The 20,559-nt window shown below is 38.1% G+C and overlaps 1 protein-coding gene across 1 annotated transcript in view; it reads right to left on the reverse strand.

The window, feature by feature from the left end:
* astn1 (astrotactin 1) overlaps positions 1-20,559 on the reverse strand; it is a 362,355-nt gene that overhangs the window by 295,386 nt on the left and 46,410 nt on the right. Inside the window, exon 2 of the mRNA XM_020936068.2 lies at positions 9,330-9,511. Coding sequence (XP_020791727.2) covers positions 9,330-9,511 — 182 coding nt within the window. The remainder of the gene's footprint in view (positions 1-9,329; positions 9,512-20,559) is intronic.

Below are 20,559 nucleotides of genomic sequence, written 5' to 3' on the forward strand. Positions count from 1 at the left end.
GTGTCGTCACACCTAATAATAACTTTTTGCCCCTCAAAAAAATCTATAAAAAAATATAGAATCTAGATTACAAGATGCCAAAATACCTGACTTTTCAATCAAAATATTTATTTATTGTTAAAATGTGTTCATCAGCGAAATTGGGTTATTCCATGGCATATGCAAAAATAACATGGCCTGCGTTTATTTATGTATTTTTATTTTCAGTCTTGAGCTCTATATCATGATGAAGGAAATTGTTATCCTTGGACCAATGAAATTGAAGAATGAAGTTGACATTTTGCTCGGGTCACTTTGTTATGCATCTCATGGTAAGATACTTATTGCAATATTTTGAAGAGGCTGATATATTTGTAGATTAGACACTTTTTTTGCTTTTAAAATACCTTGACAAGATTTTGGTGTGAATTATTACCGTCATAATCCCAAGCATTCAAGTAAAAAAACATATTTCTTCATGTTGTTTGCACTGAAATCAATCATGGGATATGTAGTTCCCTATGTTTATAAGCTGTTGCTACTATAAAACCATGCATTTAAGCAAAGGAACTTATATGATATATTGTGAGACTTTTGATGATACGATATCACGATATTTCGGTTATTGTTGCATCCCTAGTTACTACGTGGCTACATACTGACTTGTGATTACTGAATCAGCCAGAAAACAAATAATTATAATTTTTTATGAATCAAATGTAAAAAATAATATATATTTTCCCTACGTCCCATTAGGTCAGTCACGATCATTACTTACCATTCAGTGAAAGCTGGACAAATATATTCTGGGGTTCAATATTTATCATGTGTATTCATCATTCATCATTTTCACCATTTTTATGTAATAAGGTAAGATAAGAGCTGTAGATGTAAGAATAAGTCACCTCTATGGTTAATTATTGCTTCATTCTGCTATTTATTTGTTGCAGTTCATGTCTTTTAATGATACTGTTTATTTATTTTACCACGATTATTCTACTTTGTATCAGTGGCATTAAGTAGTTTCAATATTATTGTTTATTGCAATATCTCTCTGTAGCTATATATCATGCAAAAAATCAATAAAAGATAATGAATGAATAGCTAAACACAAAACCGCCATATTCTTTCCTTCCGTTCTGAACTTGAAATGTCAGACACTTCAAATGTCTCTCAATCAAATCTGAGCCGATGACAAATGTAATCTAAAGCCATCACTGTGCATTAGTGGCCGTGCGTTCAGACGGCTAACACAGACGCTATGGAAAAAGCTGTTTAATGTCCGCTATTAGGCCAATCAAAGTGCAGCTTAAGTGGACTGTGTCATATCATAAAGCCAATAAAACCAAACCACACAGAGGAGCGTGCCAGTGCTGCTGCTCTGTAATCCACTTACTAACGGGCGGTCATGATGGTCTAATGGCACCGCTCGAGCCTGGGAGACAGAACTCATGGGCTCAAGTCCTGAATGAAAGAGGAAGGCATGGATATTATCAAGATATCACAGAGGGCATGTTTCAGAGTGCAGCAATCAATCTGTCACTTACACTATCAGGGTTTTATAACACAGGAAAGGCCAGAGATGAAGATTACACTAAAACCAGGAAAAAGAGGTTTGGCTGGAAATATAAAAATGTATAATAGTATAAAGTATGAAATATATTGAGTTAAATGAGAGTGGGATGTTAGTGATTTGGGCTACTACACAACTACACAATGCCAGGATAGACATGTCTGGAAAACAAATGATTGAGTGATTAGTACACCCAGATACAGAAGTTAAAGGTGCACTGTGCAACTTAACGCTGTTTAAATTGTCTGGTGCAGGTGACAGACCCTGCACCAGACAAGTTACACAATGCAATTTAAAGCATGAACCATTTTTGACCAGTCACATGTTAAGTTAATACTAAAGTCCAGGTAGAAAATATATCTTTTGAATGAGGGAATCAATCTTAATGAATCAATTAATTAATGAAGACATCACTTTTTCAGATTGACCTTTTCAAAACTCAGGCTCTTGCTTTCTAACATTCGTACTGTATAGAGAACATTTTTTTTTTTTCCTGTGAAACCGTTCAATTGTAACTATATAGTGCATGACATAATGTAATTGTGCTGCTAAGTCTTTATGATCTCGTGGTAACTCTGACATTGTACAAATGTGAATGTCATGACCCTATTCCACAAAGCACAAAATGAGAATTAATGGCAGAAATGGTTTCAATGATTGCATTCAATTTATAATCATTTAACCCAAGGCCTAATGCGACATGAGAACACAATTGTGTAAAAGAATGTGCTTGAATAGAAATGTCTGTTCAGTGATTGTAATGAATACAACCATGTATTGAAGACCACACTACTGGTGTTTATTATACAGTAATATACAAATCTAATCTAATATCCAAATAACTTTTGTGACGTGCTCCAACTCAAATTGTGATTTCAACTGGACTGTTTATATTGTGCAGCCCTAAAATACACATTGTAATTGTGATGCAAAACGGACTTAAAAGACATACATTTAAGTGTAAATGTGTGCTCTAATCTGCTCTAATCTGCTTGTACAGAGTGTACAATGGTGTCTTTATGTGTGTGACCAGTCTAAAGTCATGGCTGAGGCTCATGGAGCTCTCCTCTGTCCCACACTGAGCAGCAGTCTGACATGTGAAGTATTAACATTGGCACATGCACACGAGTCAGGTGACCGCGCTATTGGCCGTTCTGCCGTTAAGGTCCTGGTGGGGTTAAACTCCTGACAGGACGAGATGGAGTGTCCCTTCTGTAATGAATAAAGCAGTTAACAGAGCACTGTCTGCACACAAAGACTGCACCCAGAGGTCCCTCCCCCATCTGCTGCGCCCTGTGCACCCAGCAGCTGAAGGTTACCTCCAAAGGGAAAGAAATAATGATCCCTGTAGCAAAAGGAGGTACGCTCACCCATTTCTGCTGACTTAAAAATGTACCAGTAAGGCCGGGGTGCAGTGAGCAAAGCGCAAAAATCAAACTTAAAGCACAACCAACTCTGACACAAGAAAGAAAGTCTTTAATATTAATGCTTAGTTTGTGCAGAGCTGGACTTTACATGCTAAATATTTTCAAACTGATCAAACAGCTATGATTTAGAAAGCTTAAAATGCTCAAAGTAACTTTTCAGAATCTGCTAGTCTCTGTGGAGATAGTGAAAATTAATGCCATATTGTGGGACATTCAAGACATTCAGGTAATAACCTGAAGAAAATCAGACAGCAGACCCTCCACCAGAAAAGTTGCACAGTGCCCTTAAAAGAGCAAGTACAAAACTAGAATGTTTTCTACTGTATTATTGAAGACGTTATTGTGTCTCCATGTTTGAAATTGGCAAAACTTTCTTGAAGCACAATCTCATTTGGACTATTTTCAAATCCTGGCACAATCTGGCACAAATGTTTCACTGCAGCGTCTGCAAGTCTCATCTGCACAAAACCAAAACTCATTTTGACACTTGTTCAGGTGTGACTAATTCATTTATTGGCAGGAAAGTGAGCTGCTCAAGACATACTGAAGAAAAGGTACTGTATCTTACACCAAAATGGTGCTATACATTTCAGAGGCCAATAGAATTAACCTCCATCTATGACGTGTCTTGTTCACCATACACTTATTTTAATTCTAAAAGTCAAATGTTCTTTCCACGGTGGTTCCTAGTTTACTGAAGCTGGCAGCAGGAGTGGCCTTTTTGGAAAGCCAGAACAAAAGAAAAAGACACAGCTTGGAGGCAATAATGGAGTATTGTTAACAGTGTCCAGAGTTAGGTAGTTTAGCCAAAAAAGTTTACACAACTCAAGTAAGATCAGTGTTACTTTCAAATAATATTACACACTAAATAAGTATATTATTATAAAACATGATTCCACCTTGTGATGTCATGTGGTAATACAGGAAGTGTTCCACTGTGTTGTTAAAATCAATACATCTTCACTTAAATCATTTAGATGATTTCAGATCTGGAATTGCCCATATCTGCTGAAACAAAAGTTTAAAAGTAGCTGCAAACTACCACTTCATGACATCACAAGTTGGAATAGAGCATTTTGAGCTTTGAAGATGTATGCAAACAGACTAATAATAAAGGGTTACAGAAAAAATACATGTGAATGAAACACAACTTGAGATATGTTTTTGATGAGATAACAACATTCAAACATGGCTTAAAGCTCACAAATCAATTATGGGTAATATAGGATCTTTAAAACAATCTAGATAAAGGTAAGGCAAAAATGTTTACAGTTAATATTCACAGATTTTTATGTCTTTGTCATGTGTGATGGACTGAATGTTACTGTGCCTATGTCCTGTGTTTTGTCTTGCCATCAACCTGCCAGTGGGACATATTTAATAAATAAACATAACCATAAACATATAGGACTTTTAATACTACCTATATAAAGATAGGTAGTGCAAAAATGTCTTTAAAACGTTATTCAAATAAGACTATCAAATCCCGGTGTGCTTATATAGGCTAGGTTTAGTCTGTTAGGCCTCCCCAGTGTCCAGTGAAAGAAAATACTATATAACTGCTATGTCATTAAAACATTACATCAGTCAATTTTTTTGCCAGGTTCCAAACACGATTACTTTGTTGTGTTTTGGCCCCATTCTGGCTGCAGCCCCTCTTTGTTTTGCCTCAGAGACTCAGGAGGACTACAAAGAGGCCAGACGTTGTGGCCGTGTGCCCTCCTGGAGCCCACAGGGAAGCCCTGCATTGTTTGGTCTCGCTCGGCAGGCCTTTCAAAAACATGGCAGAGAGAGACCAGCCCGCGCCTTTACAAGTGCTCTGAGCTGCATTGATTGAAGGTTTATGTGATCAATGCTATCAAGACAGGTTTTAGGAGGGTCACCACCTGAATGTCAATATGCAACGTGCTCTACCGCGTCGCCATATCACCTCCGTAATAAACATGCGTGAGGTAGTAAAAAAAAAGGAGGAAGGAAGAGACAGATTTAATGGGACAAAAATTGGAACATAAACTATAGAGTAATGTGTCATGAGCAACATTATTATGGGAAATGTCAGTCTTACGTCTATCTAAAACTAAAAGATAGCATTAATTTGGAACTTGTTTTGCTAAAAGTTTAATGCAATGTTGCCGCAAAACATCACCTACGTTTCTTTGTTTACCATCTCCAACTAAAGCCATGTTCATAATATTTGTCTTCGTTTGGTCTTGTTTTTTCCCTATCATGTAATTTAGTCCTGTTTTAATCCTAGTTTATTCCTGGTCTAGTCCTGGTTTAGTACACCCTCAACCACATTTCAAATACAGCTACTAAACTGGGAAGGTGATTGGTCAGGTATCCACATATCGCACTCCACCCAAGCAGCCAGTCATGACAGTCTTTTGTGATGTCTCCAACTACTATAAATTGCAGAGGCCACTGGTGGCAGCACAGACTTAAATTTAGGTGTTTTTGACCAGAAAGCTTCAAATCTAGCTAGTAGCCAAAAAACAGGACTATAGGAACAGTAGATGATGCAATTAAAATGCTATATACACATTTTAGTACTGCAAAAAAGTGGATTTTCATTCTTAGTACTTTAACTACAATACAAGTAGTTTTAGTAAATTAAGCTTTGGCAATTGTAGTATAAATAATGTGCTATTCTCATGTCAATAAAAGAAACAAATAATAACCACATCAAAATCTAAAGCAAAGTTATCATAAATTGAAGATACAGAATTGGTATCTGGTACGTCCATCTTCCTTTGCAGTGTCCCATACGCCCTGACAGACCAGACTGTTCCGCACCTTTTGGCATGAATGAGCACAGTCAGAGATTATCACACAAAACAAACAGCTGAGATCAACCACAAGTGTCCAAGCTGCCAAGACGCAACATAGAACACAGCCTGGTACAGAAAGTCCTCAACTCCAATGGGCTCACAAAAAAATACCACGGTTCACTTTATGTCCTACCATTTTGTGGAGGGTTTCACTATAATACCTGCTCAAATTAAAAAGTTGCATTATAGCCTCTAAGGAAACAAACAACTAAGCTCAAATGTGTGCGCTAGGGACAACATTAGATTCTACCAATAGGCCCATATTGTAAAAGTTATAATAAAATATAATTGACTCGGTACTCTACGATGATTGAATTGATCCATTGAGGCCTAGTGGCGAAACAGCAGATGATTAAAATGTGGAAATTAAAAGCTGATTCTCTGGAGCTAAACTGCCTATCACCATGGAGGAGATAGTATTGTAATGTGACTGCCGGCTGTTGTTTAGTAGCTCCAGCGCTCCAGGCCTCGGTGGGGGAAGCAGTTTGAAGTGTCAGTGTCTCACCTGGTGTTAGTGCAGCGGACACAAGGTGACTCATCTATTATGGATGAACTGTAGTGGCCAGTAGAGGACACACTGGTCACCTTGTTGGATCTGAGGCAGAGAGAGTGTCTTTAAACACCACACGGTGAACCTGCCACTACCCGCTGACCGTGGTCCCAACACTGCCACATATGCACGTACACAATGGTGCATTTTACATGGGGAAGTGCAGAAGTTGTTTCAAATGTTAGATTGAATTCAGGCTAGTGTTGAAAGAAATCCGCTTCCCTGGCTCAGAACCCAGTGCACTTGAGTGAGTCTGGCTCCCCCCAAGGCTTAAGCCCTCAATGCAATTGGCTGCACTTCAAGCCGAAAAATGCAGAAGTCTCAGTCCATCCATTATAAACAGTTCTGTGGTGGGCAGCTGCCAGGCGGCCAACTGAGGCAGGTAACTGGCACGCTCATCTGGACTGCAGAAACATGTGTAAAACATGAATGACTTTGTTAAGAAAGTCAAATAGATTGTTCTAATTAATTGTTGGCATCAGAAGCAAGTCACCTCTTGTATAGAAAGTAAACAAAGAATACAGCTTGCCAAGTTTGTAAAGTTACAATGTGCACACAAAGATTTAGTGCGGTATGTTGTAATAGTCAAAAGGAAAACACAGAAGATGCCACGTCAACAGGAAAAGGCTGTATATTTCAATCTTTTACAGAGAAGAGCCTTGTTAATGCTGGTATAAAACCATTGTGACAGCTAGCAGTGTGCAATAAACTGAAGCATGTGCTGTGTTTTGAGTTTCCTCTATCTCTCTGGATACAAGCGTTGGTGTGCTGGTGTGATACTGGTGCAGGTGGTCTCTGGGTTCAAAAGAGTGGAAAGTGGCCTTCACAGTTGTGTTCGGACTCAGATTTATGGGTCGGGATCTCCAGCCGGGTGGGAGGCTGCAGTGGGCCCAGGGCAGCACAGCGGCAACAGCACTTCCATCTGTTGTCACGGTCTGCTCCTATCTGCATCCTAATCCGTCTCCACAAAACAGAGAACAAACAAGGAGGCAGGGGCTTCCACACTTGGCTCAAAGACTCAGGGCTGTGGTAGAGAGGATGTGAAATGTAGAATAAAACATCTACATAAAGTAGCTCTTTCAGTTTCACAATTTTCACCATTAGTGTCTTATAGCAATAATGGGCTTTGCTTATATCCTGAAGTCCAAGTGAGAGCTAAACCAGGAACTTAACAGAAAACTGACACAAGAACATGCAGTACTCATTAAGTACTCAAGGTCTAAATAAAGATTAGACCAAGAGAAGTGATAAATAATCAAATTTGTATGCACTATTTGTTTTCTTATTAAGATTAAGGTTAAAAATAGAAAACAGCTCACCAGAATTAAAAACCAAGAACAAAGAAAACACCACCTGTGTCACCTGACACCTGAAAACCACTTGACCAAATGAAAGCGATGCAGTTAAGAGGCAGAGCTGGTGCATTGGCTTGCTCATTTGTAGTTATAAATACAGGCCATATTAAAATCACTGGGCGCCTCTTTACATGCAAATGGCGTGAAGGGTATGCAAGGTCACATATTTGTCATTATTCATGGGCTAAAGGTGGTTGACATTCAGAGTGCGCCAGTGCCTCCACTCAGCAGATGTAGCTCGTGGTACAAAAGAGTCTGCCAGAGCTGACTAATCATTGGTATATGCAGCCATAATGTGCTCTCAATGTCTGAACACACACACCATCCATCACGCACAGATCCTAATGTCTTTGGGCTGCATGGGGAAAGGGCATTGGTGGAAGGTGTGGCATATCTAAGATCTAATAAATATACATTTCCTCAGGCAACAGAAGGAAGCAGCCAGATCTGAGGATTCATTTCCTACTCCTGCAGACATAGCAGATAAGGTTTGATACAGTGCGGGCATGCAAAATCTACATCCTGCAACCAGCTCTGGAGTTTTATTAATGTGTGCTCTAAAAAACAAATACCAGTGTTTCCCATACAGGAGAGTATAAGTAGTCTTAGTCAAACCTTTGCACCCATAGTCTAAGGACAAGATCAACAAAAAATGATCAGTGTCTTTAACATACAGAAGTAGGGTTCTGGAATCAGTGTTTTTTTGTTTTTTTTGGATCAACCAAGGCAGTAAGTGATTTATACTCTTTAACGAATATCAATTTTATCAAATAAGGATAACTTGTACCAGTATAGCTTCTATAAAACACCTATATTGTAAGTTATTCTTTAGTGCAGAAGTCAAAAGCTAAAGTTGGAGATTGGAGTAAATAGCTGGACCTTGGCCGTGCTGCCTCCATGTTTTCACATAGTATTACAGCCACAGTTGATGCCAGGCGTGTCTGTGGCCTGAGGCGGGTTGCAGAACAGCAGGCTAAAGTGCACACCATGCACTCTCCATATGAGAGCTCAGTGTATCAGGGACAGCGCAGTCAGAGGCAGACGGCCAGCAGGCTGTGCACCAGCTTTAGGTGGAATGTTATGACCTACAGCAAGGGCAATGTTCATATGCAATGAATATGAGTATCAATAGGCTGTTTTCACATTTTACAATTTGATGAGTTTATAATTTGTGATGGAATGCAGGGTCTATTTAACTATATGAGAGATTTATTGTTTTGAAAAGAAATTAAAAAAAAAAACTAAAAAAAAAATAAGAGCCATATTAATCTTATTTTTATAGTCAGTGACAGCGTGACAACCATCACGTCTTTGGTGTTGAGTAATAGCAGAACCTTTTGAAGCTATTGTGAAGCTATTGTGAACAAATAGCTAGCAATTTATGTCACAATATGGCAATTAAAAAGCAATTGTGACCTGTTTTCCAGCTTAGTTTTTAAACTATAGGGATTCTAGAAAGTTCTCAGGGCATATGACGCAAGCAATTAAATGTAATCAAATGTAACAATCTGTAGTAAGGTAGTGTGGGATCTATGAGAACATCTATTGTTTCAAGAAAAAGGTCAAACTAATAAAGGTTGTTCCTTTAGTGCTACTACTATGTAAATCCAAAGTTACCATGACAGAAATGTGTAGAATCCGTATCTCCTCTTTGGCTGAGTCATTGGCCGGGTCTTCTGTGGGTTCAGGCAGGCTCACACTGCCGTCCTGGTGGTGAATGTGAAAGAGCAGAGTGCCGTTCTCCAACCACTGCTGCCTCCAGCGCACCAGCGGGATATCCTCTGAGTTACCAGAGATCTCTGCAAGACACAAAAGGAACTGGCTCAGGCAACTGAAAACTTAATAATATAAGTGCTTTATTGCAATAATCCGATTGCCTGGTATGTCCAGAATCATATATCTCTCTATTTTTTTTTACATTTGTGTTTGTATTTGACCGATTGTCTGGACATCACTCCCTCAGTCGTATCTCAAGTCAGGCTCAAACATGTCCAGTAAAACCAGATTTGTTTTTTTCAGTGACACAACATGTGAAATGAAGGAGTTCATTGGTCACCCATTATTTTAAACAAAATCAAAATTCTCACCACAGATCAACAGATTCTGCACCCTGTGAGTTTTTTTTTTTTTTCTTTCTTTCCTCCTAAGCAGCTATATTTGTTTTGATATGGATGGACCATGTATGTCCCCATTGGTTAATCCACCTGTCAATCATGCCCATCTGAACTTGGGGAGATGACCAGACTCACATCTTTGCAAAGTTTTAGAAAAGTCTGGATCCCAGGCAAGTAATTTGAGTAATGATTTGTCGTAAGTCATGCACCAGGGGCCTTTTTGTTCATTAAGGCTTCAGACTTCTACAAACATCTCAAAGTTTTGCTCCTTTTATGGGTGATTTAGTATAAGACTCTTTCTAAAAAATTGCTAATTTGCTCCAAAAGTCCTCCCCATCAATGTCAGCTCTTTCACCTCAAATCCCCTTCTAAGCTGCAAATATCTGATCCAAAAGCTGAGAAGAAACGCTGGGGGAAATGAAGAGCAGAGGATGATTTTGTGAAAGCAGCCAGCCATGAAACTCACTTCTTTGTCAAACCTTCAGATGCCAGACGCTGCCTCTCTGTAGCTGATATAATAGCACAACACTGAGGAGCTGAAATGGAAAACATTACGTATGCATGTGCAGGGCTACGCTCTGTTTTGTAGATGTACAGAATGGGAGGACTGCTCATAACTCCACAAAAGAAAAACAAAGATTACAGGAAGTAGTTTGTGTAGTGGTTTACCAGAAACGACACAATTTCAAGTAAAGCCATCCAAGCTTTTATTCGATGAATCGTTTCATAGTGCCTTAGTCAAACAAAATTTTTAATGAACTTTTTAAAGACACTATTTATTATAGTACTTCTCTGTGTGAATAGTTATTATTTATTGCATCTTGTAATTATAGTCTGACTTAGACGCTGGTCAGATTATAGACATACTAAAAAATGCTTACGAGTTGACAAACTCACTTTAGTTGAATAATTGACGCACAGAGCATTTACTCCACCAGGAATTTCTTAAGATGACTGCACCCCTGATTTCAAGACACATCACACTTTACATTTAAATACGTAAAATACAGCTTTTTCAAATGACTTTATGGATACATTTAAGGTTAGGGTTTTTTGGAGGGAAAAAAAGACAAAAAAATGTCATCTACGATCCATTACAAAGATTTATAATATGCTAGCATACTTAATAGTCACAAAGCACAAGCCTGTACTTTATATTGTAAAAAAGCCAAACTCTTAATTAGAGATAATGAAGCAACGTATGCTTTATAAGTAACAATAAGGCAATAAGTAACAATACAATGGCTAAAAATATATTGAATACAATTATTAAAACTCCAAATCTAAACTCTGGGTGACAGATGTGTTTTTGTAATTTTTTGTGGCAAAAGCAGCAGTAGAAAAACAGAGTAGTTCCGCTTTAACTACTGTGATTGCGGATGTGAATAGGTGTTGACTGAGCAGGACCGGCCTTGACCTCCCAGGGGCCTTGGACAAAATTGGGGCCCTCGATCTGACCCTGGAGCCATTTGATATTACCACAGTCACACTCGACACGACCACACCGCCTCCACAATCCTTAACACAAGTTTGTTCTATTTGGTGGTCACAGAATAACCCCAGCAGCAGTAATTCAAGCCTCTGACATGTTTTAAATTGAATACCTACACAATAGCAAGTGTCAGTCCTTTTTTTCCTATTGGCTTGAGAATACTGTGTGGCATTTAGAAGAGCAGGTTATTCAAGGTTTTGAATAATAATATAAAGTGCTCTTAAATGTGTTTTAAAATTGTGTTAATAACTTTTTTTTTCATTTTATCTTTTTGAGAAACTCACATTATCTAGTATGAATGTGGTGTGTGCGCAAGTGTTTGGTGGGTTAATAGGGGAGATGGGGCATTCCACCCTAGGGCAGCTGTGGCTTCAATAGTACTATCTTGTCACCAAAAGTATGGGCTGAATGAATAATGCAATGGTAAGCGTCTTGAAAGGGCAATACAGATCCAAATATTTATTAAAAGCTTTTTCTTCTGGGAGTTGTGATTGATAAAACACTTGTTAAGATGCAGATAGCGTCCAACAGTCTGATTTTGTTACCAAGTGCTGTTTTTACAATGTTCAGAAAGTGGGAGACTTCTAAATGTGTCATCATTAAATATAACATAGTATTGGTAAAGCTATTATTTTTTGACCCCAGTCTTAATTAGCGGTTCGGTCTTCTCTATACACCCATTAGCAAGATCCTACACCCTGCATCTCTCTGTAGTTTATAGATGACTTGAGATGCATGCCACTGAGATAGACAATTACACTAATTGCGAGCTCAACTCTGAGCACTACGCAAGTCTATTATCTAAATATATTAAGCCAACTGCACTGCTCTACAAGCTATTACATAATTTAAAGCTCGTTTCCAACACGTAATATTTTACAAGCAACAACAGAAGATGCCAGGCAAGCACAATGTGGAAGAGAAGTGCATGCTGGGAGTCCAACGAAGAAATGAACGGACAAAGCCCATTAGTGTATAGTCCATAATTGATCAAAGTCTACACTGGGCGCATGGCTGTAGGCAGAAATCACAGCAAATAAATAATGATGAGATTAGCTTGATCAAAAGAAACAGCCACAACTTCAATGCATGGACAAGGGAATTGGGACGACAACAGGGGGACAGGCACGAGACAAAAGAAGACAAAACCTACTTAGCCTTGTGTATTCTATATATAAACACAGGCTTACCCAGGCCCAGGACACCATTACACTGATTACTCGGAGATGTAGCTGCAAGCAACATTTTCCTGCTGAACACGGACTTTCACACAGCCATGCTAGCTCAGGGATCGCACCTTTGCACCTGCGCTGTTTAGATCCTGATTCAATCTGAGTCATGACTGAATTGGAAAATAAATTAGACTTATGTAAAACATTTATACACATAATTTTCTTAAAATATATTGGAACAACAATTATAAACTCCTTAAAGGTACACTATGTATTTACAGTGTGGAGTACGCCACCTGCTTTTACTGTAGAGAGGTTATTGCTTTGGTTGGAATGTTCCAGAGTATGGCATTAAACTTCAAGCAGTTAATGCTACCGGGCCATGTTGCACATCAGATCTGTGGAGAGGTGGAGAGACAGCCCCTCTTAGAATAAGAATGCATGTTTTTCAAGGGATTTTGGAGTAATAATAACAACACCTGCAATGAAATAAATGCAATGTACATTCCAAACAAAACAGGCAACTCTGCTGGCAAAACAATCACATTTCCATGGAGACAAAAAATATATTATCTGTACAGTCAAAAACAAAAAATAAAAACATTGCCAGATTGAGCAAACAGAATGTACCAGTCTGTATATGTTTGCATTTCACTCACGGAACACGTCGTTTTCTATCTCCTGTTCCTTACTCTGCTTATCCTTTCAGAAATACATTGTTTGAGCATTAATCAATATTTAATGTCAAATTCTGACGGCAGCCATTACACCGGGGATTTTATAGATACGTGTGGATTTTACTCTCTTTGGCCCTGTGGTTCCATTCTGACTCGTATAACATTGTCCCATAAAGCCCAACATTTACAGCATAACCTTTTATCTGCCCATCTTCACCACCACCCCTGGAAATCATTTCAGTGGGTGGATCTAACTTTCAAAATGGATTATAAAAAGGTAATTTGTTTTTTGCCCTTAGTATTAAAGTACTATATTTAGAATTGTTAAAAGCATTATTATAATTAGCAGTTATTTGTACAATTATACTTTGCTAATGTGCTAATATTAAGCAAAATTAAATGTTAAAATAAGAGAATTGATACTTTGGAGCTGATGTCGTCAACATTTCGTGGGGGTGTGACGCTAAATGAAAGCACTACTCTGTTAGAAGCTCTGTTATTCAAGTTAGACTTTAATGAGCTTTATTTGAACTCAATCTGACCAGAAAGAACTGATTTAGTAGGAACTACAACAGGTGAGCTGATATGTGCTGTAAAACAAGTCTCACACATAAAATTACAGTCACAAACAAGCCACCAGTTTTTCAGTAAATCACTCTCATATTTTTGTCCAGAACTGAAAACTTTAAACAGGACCATGGACACTCATATTGATCATAAACTTCTGAAAATGTGTTGTTAAAATTAATTTTGTATTATTGACTGTTGTTGTTGTTTTTGTTTTTTTGTTTTTTTGTTTTCAGACTATATTAAAACATATTAATACTGAACATATATTTGAACATTCTGCCATAGAGACACATGTAGAACACCCACGGAGCATGAGGTGCACTGCAAAGTATCAACATAAAGCTTCTGCAAACATAAAATGAGCTGCTTTGTATTAATATCTGAAAATTGGATGTCACAGTATAAAATTTTTGTGTTTCAATTGTGAGAGGAAACATCACAAATATTATAGATTTCATTGACAATATTGCAATTGTTGTTTTGGAGATGTGCAAAATTAGAATATTGAGTAAATGGTATAAACAAAAACAAGTATATAAAGTTAGATTTCTGGGCTACTTTACGATTTATTCACTTATGATACTTGAACCTCAACCAAAACAAAGACAAAGCACGTATGTGATCAAATTCCTTCTGAATAGATATTAAAGTAATGAAAATAAAAGAGACATTTTTTGCACCCCTATGACCAAACAAAAGTAAAATCCTAATCTACTGTTAATTGCTTTGTCTAATATATGACTAATATATCTAATCTTATCTAATATATGACTTTATAGTAGTTCATGTACAGGGTTACAGGATCTGACTTTTTTCAGCATGCACATTTCACTGTATTTTTAATATGCTAGAGATTACATAATGACAACTCTTAGGCTCTCGTCAGACTGCAGGGCTTAATGCTCAATTCCGATTTTTTTGTGAAATCCAAAATTTTTGTGAGGTCGTTCACACATTTCCATTTAAAAGCGACTTGTATGTGATCTCCAGTGTGAACATTAAACAGCCCAAAAGTGTCCCGCATGTGCACTGGAGGACACGATGACGTCAACTGCAGCGAGCGTGCTCTGTGTTTACGGAAGTTGTCCAAACATGAACGCGAGCTTTGAGCACCTGGCGCTTTTAAAGTTCCTCTCATACCGAAGCCGTTGAAAGGAACGTGTGGATGTGGAGACATAGCCAAGAGTGGTGAGTGGTGATGTGCTTCGCTTCAGTGACACGGAGTTCATTAACAATTTTCCGCCTACTTCAGCGCAGAATAGTGACGTTTGTGGCTTGTTGATAACATGTAGTTCAGATGAATGCGCTTTGGCCGTTCAGACTGAAGTTGCAAGTCAAAAGATCGGATATGTATCGGTTTTAGGAGCACATATCGAAGTAGCCTCGGTCGCATTTGAAAAATTCGGATCTGTGTCATTCAGACTGTCATTAAAAGATCAGATACAGGTCACATAGGGGCCAAAAAATCGGATTTGGGTCACTTCAGGCTGCAGTCTGAACGTAGCCTTACTTTACTGTAGAATTGCTTCATTGCATTTTTCTAATAATATGATTTCCCATAATAAAATTAAAACAATGCATAGTCCCTTATGTTCTCATCCCGTTTGCGTGACAATATTAGTCTTTAACTCCAGCCTTCAGTGCGGACTGCTTTATCACACAAAGGCCAGGCCCGCTTATGCAAATCCCTCTTTTTAATTCCTGTGCTCATCTGTTGGCACTTACCTAGCTTCAAATATTTATAGCTAAAAGCAGCATTGTTAATACGCACATTGTACATGCATAACATCACAATGCGGTCCCTTCTAGCACTTTTCACGCTGGTTGAGCTAACACGCCCACTTTGTCAGACCATTACTGTGATTAGCAGTACACACTTGGACACTGGCCATAACCCTGATATAGATTATTACCTGTTTACAAAGCACAAGGCTTAATGCTTTTACTGCGTACGTGTGCATGTGTGAGGGCCTAACAAGAATTTATCTAGGCATTAACTGGTGTACCTGATGCTGCAGTGGGCTACTTTCTTTTGCTCTGTAAAGCTGACACTGACTATAAGCTTTACCTATGTAACTTTTCCGGTGGAGGTTCTGCCATCTGCTTGCCTCCATGAAGATTGTTCTTGCTTTGCTGAAATGTTCCACAGTAGGGTTTAAATTGAATTATCTATATGCAGCTCAGATCCAGGGACAGGCAAGCCCACTCACACTAAGCGTTTTGGCGAGGTGTTTGTTTTTCCATACAGGATATATGAAGGATAGACAAGTTTAACGCCATACTAGTGAAGATTGTAAAGCTGTAAAATCTCCATAGAGACAAACAAGTAGCAGACCGCACATGAGAAAAGTTACACAGCAAACCTTTAACCTTAATGCAAATGGTGTGCCAGCTTGTAACATGTCACTTTTAAAACACAGTGCTCCTATTTTCCCTTGGGGCAGGTTGGCCACTATAGCTGGATTATAATGAGAGTGCTGTTCAGGACCATGGACAGCTCCACTCCTAAAGAAAAAAAATAAACTGTCTCGTCTAAAGGGGGCAGAGCAGCAGAGGAGGAGGAGCGGTGAGGAAGGCTGTGGGAGGAGTCAGTCACCTACAAGCACCCAAGTGAATCACTGTAATGTGATTATGTAGCATTATAAGGTACCAGTGCTGCACTCTGATTCACTGCACTATTTAGTTTAAAAGGCTTTCGGCTACATCTGTCTTAAGAGTATTGAAGTTTCATTTGTAAAACCAAACCAAGCTAAATACAGACTTGACCTCAACCAAGATAAGCAATGCGTACAGAAATTAGACATCACTCTTCACTTGTTTTAAAGGGACAGACGGATCAAAACTAGTTATTGAGTTGTAATCTTAGTAATCATATATTGTTTCTGCTCAGAAGACTTGCTCCTCTCTTCATTGGCCTATATAGCGATTCAGGAAGCTCCTTTGTGTTTTTAAAGCTCTAATAGACCATCACCAAGCCTGTTCTGATAATGATATTTCTTAAATTGCATTCTCTACATAGTTTAGGGTGACTGAGAGTAGCCACCAATGTCTTAACCTCATTCAAACTGCTCAATTTTTAATGCAACAGCAGGTATAGTTCTAGTCCTAGAATGGTGACTATTACAGACAAATTTCAGGTTCTTCTTTTCCAGGAAGACATTTGGAAACATGCGATTACAACTTCCAGTGTAGTTATCAACAAGGGGCTCACCTAACCTGGATCTATTAAAACCGACTGTGATAAAAACCCATTGAAGTAAATGTGATCAGCGGTAAAATGAAGATCAGCACTGCTGGCTGCTACATGCTGCTTGGAATAATCATGAATTTGGGTAGCCTGATTCATCAGCCGGTTTCACTTCGTGGAAACTGTCTGACATCACAGCATTAGGATTCGTTCGCTTGACAGTAGGCAGGTACTCTTTTATTTAACCAATTGCTGCTATCTGGTCGAGAAGTATGTAATGCAATGGAACGCTCAGTGGTGTCCAAGTAATTGCTGGCTTCATAGCTCTTCTCTGATTGGCCGGTGGGCAGTCTACAACTTCCGGGGTTCCAGTGTATTTTGATTCCTGACCTAGTCGCTGGAGAGAAATGAAAGTTGTTGTCAGTTGTATGTCAGTGGGGAAATGATGTAAACTGAGGTATGGCTGTAACTGTTGATTAGCCGAACATAACGGAACGCTACACTCACATTTAGATGAAGAAAACTGGGTCTTCAAAGTTGTAATCACACCTTTCCAAAAGTCTTCCTGGTTTATGATGTAAGCGTGAATAGAGCCTAAAGTGAAGTCTTACCTTTACTTACGCCTGTGGGTGATCAAAAGTCAATACATCAACTATGGGCCTTACAAGAGGAGAACACTGTGGAAAGTAGCCAATCTACTATTCTACATGTGCTCTATGATTTATAATGATCTACAAATAGTTTCATATTTTATCACAAACACTTGAAATGAGTAGTTTCACGATAAATTGTAGATGGCATAGTGCTGGTTCAGATGCTAAGATGGTAATAAATAGACAGTGAAGTGAAAAGCAGGCTGCTCTGTACCATTCAGGGCACATATTTGGGAGCAATATAAAGCTGTCAGCCTTTAGCACCCAGTGGGGAGGTTTTGTACTGTTTCTGGCAATAACATCACAGCCCAGTGTCAGGAGGGGAATAAAATCATTCATCTTATTGGAGAGAGCTGGTGGATATCGCAGCAACAGATTCCCACCAGCCCTTTGGGACCTCTCAGGCCCAAGTTTTCTGCTAACAACGTCACAAGGCAAAGCGCTGAGTTGAGTGTCATTGTATAGAACCATTTCTGTAACAGCAGAGTGGTATTTCATATTATTTGGTATCATTTAAATATATTACTTGCTAAAACAGATCAATAAAAACAACAGAATTTTAAATATTTTAAAATGAAAGATGGCATATGCATACATTTATTCTTGTCCTTCAAGATTCAAAGTTTGTGCCAAAGGAACAACATTACGCCATTTTCAGATCTACATTACAATGTTGTTTCCTCTTCAAAGTTCTTCTCTTAGCATGTGCTCCACTGTGTTTTTAAACTCCATACACCTTCACTAGAATCATTGAGATCATTTCAGCCCTGGGATTGCCAGTCTCTAAGCAAAAGGTAAAAGGAGCTGTTAACTTGAAAACTACAACTTTATGAGATCATAAGGTTGAATGGAGTATTTTGTGCTTTGGAGATGTAGACAGTATGATGTTTATGCATTTGAGATTACACAGTGTTATTTCATATTTTATCTTCAATATTTGCATGTGTGAAATAGACAACTACATTGAAGTCTATTAAATGCTTGAAATGAATATATGAGGTAATAATAGAGACATTGACACAGCTAATCCAGCCTAACAATTTTCCTTGCAAAGTAGGTGTTATATGAATCATGCTGGCAGACAGAAGAGATGTCAAGAGCCGAGCACAAGGTCTCAGTCAAAGCACAGCAAGTCAAGTGTAAAAGAAAAGGTTTTTAAAAGGCTGAAAAAGGGTGGAATTAAAAATCGGTAACAATTAAAAGTACATGGTAACACTGGCTCAACTGAGTGTCCTTCTTAAAAGCACAACTTGAGACAGTTATGTCACAGCACCAAACGGTTTATATTCTTGTTGTGTCCTTGGGCAAGACACTGCGTATATGTGCACTCAAATTAATATTATCAGATGTTTTGAGTTAAAAGACTACAAAAATTACATGCAAACTAATGAGATTTGTTTCTGAACATGGTCCCTCAGATTTCTCACATCAGATTTTGCTATTTGCATGTCATTTAAATTATCTTAATGCTGAGTAAATCAGATAATAATCAGATTTTAATGTGTATGTAAACATACCCACTGTGAAAGGGAATTCTTTGGAGCAATATTTTCAGTCAAACACTGGGCCCTTGTAGTACAGAATTTTCTTATATGGCAAAAAGATAAAAACCATGGAGGATTGAATCAATACAAATACAATAAAGTGTAACTAATCTACTGAGTTGGCTGTATTACTATTATGTATTGTCCAAAACTAAACTGTGCTCTACTCAGACAGTGATAGAGACGGCCACATTGCATGATCACTAGAGGGCATGGCCATAACCCAAATTACTCTAGAGCAGAAACTTCCAATTTCCCCCAAACCTCTGTGTAATAAATGACTATTAAAACAAGTGCATTAGAGCTCAGGGCCAGAGCTGAATGAGAGGCTGAAGGCAGAGGAGTAATAAGCGTATCATTATTCCTATGTAAACAGGAGAGCGCCGCCCTTCAGGTCTCGAGTCTGTCCTCTAGACACACACACATACACACACACACACGCACAGTCTCTGAGGGGCCAGGGACAGCATGTCAACTACTCAAGCTTTGTCCAAATGTTATCAGCACAAGGCAATATTTGGAGACAGGAATCAAACACTGACGCAATTTGGCCAGTGTGTTGTTTAGGTTTAGGGTCGAAAAAATAGTTGAGTATTTTCCTTTTAGCATCACAATTAAGAAACAAATAATAAAAAAAAGTGATGGATATTTTCACATAATGGTCTGAATGACTCACTTGTCTCAACTCAAATCTTTAATATGGTGCAATATAAAATACAATAATAGTCCCTAATTCAATAATGTGCATATAAGTAAGGAAATTAGCAAACAAATTAAGGTTAATCAAAAAAATCTTTTTACTAACCCAAAAACTAATCCAAAAATTAAGGCTGCAAATATTAACAATAGAGGCTGGTCTAGCATAAAGTAAATAACTAAATAAATGAATTAAAAAAAATTTAAAAATCATTATTTCTACTCCAAAACAACCCAAAAGATATGGTATAAACATAGACAGCATCATTATTAAATCAAAATGTAAAAACAGAATACATAATTATGATTTACATAAATTACACACATTATTCGTATTCATATTCTTTATCTCGGGGATCATCAAACTAAGGCCCGCAGGCCGACTCCGTCTGCATTTTGTATTTTGTTGATTTTTTCAACTAAAAAATTATATTTATATGAAGTATTTATATTTAAATAATTATATGACGTATTTACATTGTCTGCCAAATTTCATGAAAAATTTTCATCACCTGACAAACTCGAGATCAAACAGTGACAGTCAACACAAGCAAGTTCTGTAGTGCAGTTAAAGACAGCAAAATGGCGAGTGTTAAAGTATGAAAATCTGACAGAGTGGCGAATTTTCAAAGAACAGTGGATGACTGATTATTTTTTTGTTCAGTGTAAGGACTGTTCAGTTTGTCTAATATGTAAAAGTGTGGCAGTTTTCAAAGAATATCATCTGCATCGCCACTACGGA

Source organism: Boleophthalmus pectinirostris, unplaced genomic scaffold, assembly GCF_026225935.1.
Source record: "Boleophthalmus pectinirostris isolate CB_2022bp ecotype Guang Dong unplaced genomic scaffold, ASM2622593v1 HiC_scaffold_16, whole genome shotgun sequence".
NCBI lineage: Eukaryota > Metazoa > Chordata > Actinopteri > Gobiiformes > Gobiidae > Boleophthalmus > Boleophthalmus pectinirostris.